This window comes from Hyla sarda, unplaced genomic scaffold, assembly GCF_029499605.1.
Source record: "Hyla sarda isolate aHylSar1 unplaced genomic scaffold, aHylSar1.hap1 scaffold_58, whole genome shotgun sequence".
In the NCBI taxonomy this organism is placed as follows: Eukaryota; Metazoa; Chordata; class Amphibia; order Anura; family Hylidae; genus Hyla; species Hyla sarda.
In genome coordinates this window covers 710,116-719,715 of record NW_026610592.1, presented here as the reverse complement: position 1 = coordinate 719,715, position 9,600 = coordinate 710,116, and the positions used below count along the sequence as shown (strand labels likewise).

The window sequence follows — 9,600 nt, the reverse complement described above, 5'->3', positions numbered from 1 at the left end:
TCTGGTCATGTAATAGGATTTGCCCAGTCTTGTTGCGGCGGCGGGCCGAGAGTGCATCGCGATGTAGAGAGCCTGGATCGTGGTCACAAACCCAGGTAACTGCAGTGCCTGTAAAACATCGCTATGTACACAAAGAGGTGGGGACCACATTCACGTCGGTTGCCCCCAGCAACGAACTGCCGATGTCCTTTTTTCAGAATTTTTTTTTAATCTCGATCAGTTTCCCCTAGCAACGCTCCTCCGCAGACACCATCCTGTGCTTGAACTCCTCTGCTGGGCTCCTCCAACTTGCAATCTTGAGGGGGTTGCTCCTAGCAACGGCTCCTCTCCAACTCGCCTGTTGGTTGCCCTTGTCAACGTTATGTCCTTATCAACGTGTGCCCGCATCCTCCACCAAAATGTGACGAACCGTCTCAGGGATTAGCTCTCGGATCGTCCTGGTCACTTTCAAAGGGACACGTTCCTCACAATAACACAGCAGACCACAGTTCCTCATACAAGTCTGGCTCCTTGCCAGCTTTATTTCCACAGGTTGCAGGTAAAAACAAAACATAAACAGGAACAAAAAAGTCCTAGACCAGTGGTTCTCAACCTTTTCGGCGACCGTACCCCCAAGTCCTGAACTTATGTCCGCGGGTACCCCCTCATGCGCGAGGGGTACCCGCGGACAAAAGGAGTGTTCTTACCTTTATACTAATGCATCCCCCCTCCATCTTAATCCCCTTGTGCCATTATTATCCAATATGGCAAAAGGGGATTAAGATGTAGGGGGGAATAATGGCAAAAGGGGATTCAAATGGAGGGGGGAATAATAGCACAAGGGGATTAAGATGGAATTAATCGCCTTGTGCCATTATTCCCCCCTCCATCTTAATCCCCTTGTGCCATTATTCCCCCCTCCCTTTTAATCCCCTTGTGCCATTATTCCCCCTTGCATATTAATCCCCTTGTGCAATTATTCCCCCCTCCTTCTTAATCCCCCTGTACCATTATTCCCCCCTTTTGCCATATCAGATAATAATAGCACAAGGGGATTAAGTTGGAGGGGGGAAAAATGGCAAAAGGGGATCAGAGGGAGGGGGGAATATTGGCACAAGGGGATAAAGATGGAGGAGGAATAATAACACAAGGGGATTAAGATGGAGGGGGGATAATCAACCCCCCCTCCATCTTAATCCCCTTGTGTCATTATTCCCACCTCTCTCTGATCCCCTTTTGCCATTTTCCCCCCTCCACCTTAATCCCCTTGTGCCATTATTATCCGATATGGCAAAAGGGGATCAGAGGGAGGGGGAATAGTGCAAGGGGATTAAGATGGAAGGGGAGAGGGATAATGGCGGAGGGGGGGGGAGGGAGTAATAAAGCACAAGGCATTACATTTTAAAGCCTTGTGCTTTATTACTCCCCATCCCCCCTCCGCCATTATCCCTCTCCCCTTCCATCTTAATGCCTTGTGCTCCGTCCCATACAGTCCCCCCTCCGTCCAATACAGTTGTTTACCTGGCGTCCTGCGGTCCCGTTACCTGCTCCTTCACGGGATGTTCGGCGGGGCCGCACTGACGTCCCCCTGCGCTGTACGGCAACTCCGCGCAACATCAGGGGAGGCCACACGTCTCTCCGGCAACCACGCAGCTCACTTACAGGCTATGCGCTGACAAATACTGGCCATTGCATGGACGATATTTGTCAGCGCTTTCACGTACCCCGACAGCCCCTGGCGTACCCCTAAGGGTACGCGTACCCCAGGTTGAGAACCCAGGCCCTAGAGACTGTCCAAAAACTAGATGGTATAAATCCCCAGCAGGGCAACAAGGTGTTAATGGACAGATTTATCGATGGGGCTCATAATAAGTGGGACAAAGCCCAGTTGAGAATGTTAGCAGTCAAAAACCCTCATTTGTCCTGCCCTGCTTTTAAGAGACTGACTATTCAAGTGATTGAGTCCGGGACTGACTTTGAGGAAGTTTGTACTCCTGTCCAAGAGCCACAAGGGCCGGTAGTTGGGCCAATACCACCATCATGGGCCCCCGCCCCAGTATCATCTGCTTTGCCAGTCACCACAGCCTTTGACCTACAAAGTGTTAAGCAGGACATTGAACAGTTGACTAAGGCGGTGAAGGAGCTTGCCATTCGGGCCGCCCCACCTGACTATGAACAGCCCCCACATAGGAAACCTGTCCCTGCCCCCTGCAATTTCAACTCTCCGTCCAATAGGCCCTCGGGGACTCATAGGCCCTTTTGTACTTACTGCAATAAGTCAGGACATTGGAAGATGCAGGGATTTAAACAGATTTCTCCTGAGGTCGCGGACCGGCCCTCAGGAAAACAGTCACCAGGTCCAAACCTGAATGCCTAAGTTAGGACTCGCACTTTATGTTGCCTCCTGCCCCTATGTAAAAATTATTGTAGAGGGTGTACAGTTGGAGGCGCTGATAGATACAGGGTCACAAGTGTCTACCATACCTAAAAAAAAATTCTATCAGCATTGGGATGCTAGTTTATTGTGTGAGCCTGATGATGTTGACTTTAGAGTAGTGGCAGGTAAGACAACCAATACCCAGACATGAATACTGGGAGCCAACTATTCAGTTGGGAAAACGTGTACTTATTGGGCAGGGAGTGATTGTAAATAATGTGGCAGATAAGGGGTCTGCTGAATTTATAATGGAGATGAACATTATGAAAAACTGTTTTGTTGAAATAGTAGATGCCGTACCTCTCTCCCCTACATGTCCCTTTCAGGCCAATGGGCTGTGCAACACCACTTGAAAGTTCTACAGGCAGAGAAGTTTTCCAACAAGCAAGGTGAAATCTGCAGAGGGCGAGTACAAGACATCAGGTCGGTGACCTTGCAACCCAACATAGAGACCATCACCTGGTGCCGTGCAAGTCCTGGAGTAAGAAACAAGGACTATCAAGCCCTGCTGGAGCCAATGCAACTGGAAGATCATCCTCGATCATCCTTGTTGGAGCTGCGAGAAGCCTTGTTACAGTTACCAATGGGCCCCAGTACGGTTAGTCAATCTGTCTGATTCTACTACTGTGCTACCTAAATACACCCCAGTCGCCCAGCTGTATCTCATAGAGTCAAGGGTCATCCTAACAGAACACAAGGTGGCTCAAAAGCATGCGGCCCAAGTGGTTGAAGGATCCTGTATGAGTTCTCCTGAGCCCTGGTGGGCGCAACTCCAAGTAGGAGACAATACCACCCCAAGGGATCAAGTCAAGGGAGTCGTCAACGTCGCCAAAAGGTACCACAAGGCTTTTAGTAAACACCCTACAGACTTCGTACATGCGTCCATGATCCAACACAGAATCCTCACCGGCGACAACCCAGCTACAGAAATTCTTTGGATCCGGTCTCTGATGCTCGACTTCATCAGATTCTGGTTCCTCGAAGAGATGCGGCGATGGTCCGCAACACATGTCATGATCAGTCGGGACACTTTGGAGTCCACAAGACCGAGGCTACTGGATTGGAATGTGGAGCGACATTGAGAAATGGTGCAGTGAGTGTGCACTCTGCAATGTCACCAAGAATGTGTGCAAGGGCGCAAGAGCACCCCTCCATTCAATCCAGAGTGAAAGGCCTAATCCGTTGGTCGCGCTAGACCATGTCAAGTTGTCTCCTACCCAGTCTGGGCACACTTATGCTCTCACCATGGTGGATCACTACTCCAAATGGGTTGTCATGGTACCCGTTAAAGACCTCACAGCCAAGACAGCGGCCCAGATGTTGTACTCCAATTGGGTGCAAACCCTTGGGTGTCCGGAGTCTGTCCTAACAGACCGTGGAAGGGCCTTCGAGGCCCAACTCTTTGAGGAGCTGTGTCAGTTCCACGCCTGTAAGAAACTTTGGACTACAGCTTACCACTCTCAAGGGAACGGGCTCTGTGAGCACATCAATCAAGTCTTCATCAACATGTTGCGAGCTGCATCTGTATCCAAGCATGAAGAGTGGCCCCAATTGTTGCCCGAATTGTTGGAGATTTATAACAACACGGTCCATTGTTCTACCGGCTACACCCCTTTCTACCCGATGAGGGAATGGCATGGGCATTTGGGCTTCAAGCCCCATTCAATAACTCCCCAGGATCAAAGAAGGATCCAAGAAGCAAAAGAGATTGTTGGCAAAAAGATGGGCGAGGCTTAACGAAGACAACAGCAAGATTATTGTTATGGACACTGAAATTATGTGTTTTTACATCCATTGTTTCCATGCAGTATACATTTCCCTGCCCCCACGGTTTTAGCTTGGTTTAGCCACAGCCACAGTGGGCGGGGCTAAAGAACCTGTTTTTCCAGGTTATGTGAGGAGAGTAGGCCAAAGGGGTGGGGCATTAGGGGATATCACAGGAAACCACATAGCCTTTGGTCCTTTTTTGCTTGGGAATTTCGTTGAGAGAGGAGCATCCTGCTCTTTAGCCTGGGATGGATAAGTATATTGATTGTATCATTTCTACACTAAATATTCACGTATCACTTGCGTAGATTCCTGCTAGTTTGCTAAACATAGAGTATGTACTATTGTATTAATGCTTGTATGTATGTCTTATTTGGTTTAGCTAATTAATGTTTTTATTAAATGTTATTAACTTTGCTGGTTACCGAGTGATAGTTAATTTGGTGGTATACACTGCCGGTACAAGACATTTCTGCCAAAATACCTTGTACAATTATTTCATAGTTGTACAAAACTTAATCAGTGTTTCTGGGTGTTTTACAAACATATTTAGGACCTATAAATTTAGCCTGAACTTCCTGCTTCCGTTTTCATATAGTTGGTGCCATTTTGACTCCAACAAAGAGAGCACATGGTCGGGGGAGGGGCATGTTTGTTTTACTCTAATTCTAAAATCACAATTGGTGTAGCATGCAGGATTGTCCACAATAAGTGGAGCTGCAGACAGGATTATCACCTTTAGAACCACAACAATTATAACTGTCATGCCTCCGCCAAACCCCTCCAGCTAGATGACAAAATCTGTCTGCGGAAGTTCCCGAGAACTCATAAACTGGACTCTATCTGGGAGACAGAACCATACACAGTGATGTCTGTACCCTATCCAGACTCTGACATGTACGAGGTACAAAAACTTGGGTATGAGCCGCAAATTGTCCATCGTAACAGAATCAAGCTGTGTCTCAAGGAAGACCTATTCCTGCTCCCAGCACCTTCTCCACCAGCTGTCAGACCTGCGAGGGAGTATGTGCCGGGCAAGGAAATCCACCCATCCATGAATGTCCCTATGTTCTCCCAAAGTCAACCTTCGGTCTTCTGTATCTCGCCAAACCCTGGACCGGTTCAACCAACCTTAGTCGCCACACCAGTCCCAGTCCTGTCACCAGTCTATACCCCAATCTCCCGATCACCTGTCTCACCAATGTCTCTGCCAACAAGTCCAAGTCCTGCCAGTCCCGAACCGCTACCTACTCCAGAATTCGACGAGGGAGAGCCTGTTGCAATTCCAATCGAGTCAAGAGCTCCCGAAGAAGTAGGCATTCCTTAATCCCAAGGGTAGGTGCTGTGTAGGTCCTCAACAGTCCACTCAAGGCCAAGTTCCAGCTAGGTATAAAGATTAAAATACCACATAAAGTCCTGTGCTACACATAGTCCACTGACACCACGTTAAGTCATGCACATATGTTTAATATCACATTAGGGCTGTAGCATTTACCATAGTACTAGTCCACAAAATGTTTATAATGCTTAATGTCTAATATTTTCTTGTGTCCACGTGCCCAGGATATTTTACTGGCCAGAAGGTAAAATAAGGTAACAAATGTCTAATGTTGTCTAACAATGCATAGAGCTCTGGGGGAAGTGTGTCCAACCAAGAGACCCCAGTAGCCAATGCATTGGGTAGATAGCCTCTGGCAGCCCAATCCGAAAGAGCTATGTATATTGTCATTTGACATGTTACTACAGCAGTTGCATGGTTACCAAGAGTCCCTTTATGTACCCAGGGCCCCCTGCAGTTTTAACCCCTATGTACACATGTTATATGTTAAAAGTGTAATGTTTCTTTAACTAGCGTGACCATGTGCTTGATACCCAGGAGGCACTAGTGACCAGGTGACCCCTCTAGTGACCTATGGGCTCTTTGCAAGACACTCCAATAAAAGCAGGGGTGGAGCTACAATCGCTCTCCTCCTGCATTCTTGCTTCTGCTGAGGTCCAGTGCAGTTGCCTCAGAGTGTGTCCAGAGCATTTGAGGCCTCAAGCCTAAAGCCTGCAGCCACAAGTCAGCTCAAGTAAGCTCAAAGTCATCTTCTTGTCAATTGTCAAGTCAGTCAAGTCTTCTATATAGTCACCATGGCCTGCACTAAAGTGTATCTATACACTGCAATTCCCAGGAAGCCTGCGAGGTCCCTCTGTGTAACTGGTCACCTATTTGGGAAATTGTCTGTACTGCATATACTATATCACCTCTCTACCCTCAGTAAAGCTACCGTGGAGGTATCAGGACGAGTCGAGACCAAACCAGAAGTGATCTGCTGGGAAGTGAGGTAAGGTCATACCTTTTCAGCTGTCTTGATAACCTCTTTAAACAGCGCCTCCTCTAGACTCTACTGGTCTTAAGGGAGTCCTGTTCTCCATTATTTGATCTTAAAGGGGGTCTCCTCCTGATGTTAAGGGCGCCTCATTTGCCTCTATATGTTAAAGGTGCTATCAGAGGAGCTAAAAATGCATAACTTTTTCCCTCCCTCCAGTGGCTCTTTTCCAAATAGCTCTCATCTCATCCTGATATCTCCTCACCTGGAATAAAGGGGGTGGCTGAAATAAGGGGTCAGGTAATGTGTTGTGATCACCACATGTGGGGGCGAAACCAGGCCTCCATGTGGTAGCCAATGTGCACACCATGTTGCATTTGTTTGCTGCCACTGATTTCGCTTGCATGTGACTACAAGCTACCTTCTCCCCCATCTCGGCCCTCCATTTTCATACCGGAAGGAATCAGGACGAGTCGAGACCAAATCAGAAGTGAGCTGCTGGTAAGCGAAGGAACGTCATACGTTTTCAGCTGTCTTGATAACCTCTTTAACAGTGCCTCCTCCAGACTCCAATGGTCTTAAGGGAGTCTTGCCTTCCAGTCTTTGATCTTAAAAGGGGTCTACTCCTACCCCTTATGAGGCAAATGAATCCTCCTGATGTAAAAGGCACCTCATTTTCCTCTATATGTTAAAGGGGTTATCAGAGGAGCTAAAATGGCATAAACTTCACCCTTCCTTCAGTGGCTCTTTTCCAGTTAGCTCTCATCTCATCCCGATACATTCTCACCTGGAATAAAGGGGGAGGCTGAAATAAGGGGTCAGGTAATGTGCTATGGTCACCACATGCGGGCGAGACCAGGCCTCCATGTGGTAGCCAATGTACACACAATGTTGCATACATTTGCTGCCACTGATTTTGCCTGCATGTGACGACTGAACATGCCACCTGCTCCCCCATCTCGGCCCTCCATTTTCATACCAGATGGTATCAGGATGAGACCAAACCTGAAGTGAGCAACTGGGAAGCATGGTAAGTTCTTACTTTTTCAGCTGTCTTGATAACCTCTTTAACAGCGCCTCCTCCAGACTCCAGTGGTCTTAACCCCTTAAGGACTCAGGGTTTTTCAGTTTTTGCACTTTCCTTTTTTCCTCCTTACCTTTTAAAAATCATAACCCTTTCAATTTTCCACCTAAAAATCCATATTATGGCTTATTTTTTGTGTCACCAATTCTACTTTGCAGTGACATTAGTCATTTTACCCAAAAATTCACGGCGAAATGGAAAAAAAATCATTGTGCAACAAAATCGAAGAAAAAACGCCATTTTGTAACTTTTGGGGGCTTCCGTTTCTACGCAGTGCATATTTCGGTAAAAATGACACCTTATCATTATTCTGTAGATCCATATGGTTAAAATGATACCCTACTTATATAAGTTTGATTTTGTCATACTTCTGGAAAAAATCATAACTACATGCAGGAAAATGTATACATTTAAAAATGTCATCTTCTGACCCCTATAACTTTTTTATTTTTCCCCGTACTGAGCAGTATGAGGACTCATTTTTTGCGCCGTGATTTGAAGTTTTTATCGGTACCATTTTTGTTTTGATCGGACTTTTTATTCATTTTTTAATGGTATAAAAAGTGACCAAAAAATACGCTTTTTTGGACTTTGGAATTTTTTTGCGCGTACGCCATTGACCGTGCGGTTTAATTAATTATATATTTTTATAGTTCGGACATTTACGCACGCAGCGATACCACATATGTTTTTTTTTTTTATGGGAAAAGGGGGGTGATTCAAACTTTTATTAGGGAAGGGGTTAAATGACCTTTATTAACACTTTTTATTTTATTTTATTTTGCAGTGTTATAGGTCCCATATGGACCTATAACACTGCACACACTGATCTCTCATGCTGATCACTGGCGTGTATTAACACGCCTGTGATCAGTGTTATCGGCGCTTGACTGCTCCTGCCTAGATCTCAGGCACGGAGCAGTCATTCGTCACCGAGGAGGCAGGTAAGGGCCCTCCTGGTGTCCTGTAAGCTGTTCGGGACGCCGCGATTTCACCGCGGCGGTCCCGAACAGCCCGGCTGACTAGCCGGGATAGTTTCACGTTCACTTTAGAAGCGGCGGTCCGCAGCTTCTAAAGGGTTAATACCGCACATTGCCGTAATTGGCGATGTGTGGTATTAGCCGCGGGTGCCGGCCGTTGATGAGCGTCGGGACGGACGTGATGTGATGCTTCATATCGCGGGAGCCGGCGCAGGACGTAAATATACGTCTTGCATCGTTAAGGGGTTAAGGGAGTCTTGTCCTCCAGTATTTGATCTTAACCTGTTGGGGAAGAAGGGCGTATGCATACGCCCTTGCGTCCTGGTACTTAAGGACGAAGGGCGTATGAATTCGCCCGTGGGAATTTCGGTCCCCACCGCGCACCGGGCGGGGACTGGACCGGGGTGACTGCTGATATTGATCAGCAGGCTTCCCGCGCAAATGCCCAGGGGGGTCATCAGACCCCCCCCCCATGTCGGCGATTGGTGCAAATCGCAAGTAAATTCAAGGGGGATCGCGGTTGTCTAAGACACCTACGATCCCCCTGAAGGCATAAGAGTGAGGTGGCAGGTGTGCCACCCCTCCTATACCTGCTTTTGGTCATCAGAAGCGAAGACCAATAGCAGATCGGGGGCGGGGGGGGGGTTAACTTTCGTTTTCCCCGTCCTACCCACCCACAATAGGCGGGGCAGAATGGGGAAACCGAAGAGGACAGGGCGCCGAAATCCACTTACCCGTCCTGAGGAAGCGGGCGACGGTGATCAGCGGGCGGCGATGTCGTGCAGCAGAAGAGGATGGCTCCCTGGATCCTACGGAAGCCAGTAAGTTGCCTAGTTGCCTATACAGTGGTCTCTAACCTGTAGCCCTCCAGATGTTGCAAAACTACAACTCCCAGCATGCCCAGACAGCTGTTTGGGCATGCTGGAATATGTAGTTTTGCAACAGCTGGAGGGCTACAGTCTGAAACCACTATACAGTGGTCTCTAAACTGTATCCCTCCAGATCTTGCAAAACTACAACTCCTAGCATGCCCAAACAGCT

At 47.7% G+C, this 9,600-nt stretch overlaps 1 protein-coding gene across 2 annotated transcripts in view; it reads right to left on the bottom strand.

Moving 5' to 3' along the window:
* Positions 1-382: 382 nt before the first annotated feature.
* The window catches only part of LOC130340261 (golgin subfamily A member 6-like protein 22), a 548,567-nt gene continuing 539,349 nt past the window's right edge, over positions 383-9,600 (bottom strand). Inside the window, exons 15-16 of one of the 2 annotated variants that reach the window (XR_008880418.1) lie at positions 5,383-5,566; positions 383-517 (exon numbers count right to left, since the gene is read on the bottom strand). Coding sequence is in view for 1 of the 2 variants with exons in the window: in XM_056554161.1 (XP_056410136.1) it covers positions 5,507-5,566 (60 nt within the window). In the remaining variant the exon portion in view is untranslated. Of the gene's footprint in view, positions 518-1,690; positions 5,567-9,600 lie in introns of those variants that run through there. The other variant, XM_056554161.1, reaches the window with a different exon arrangement.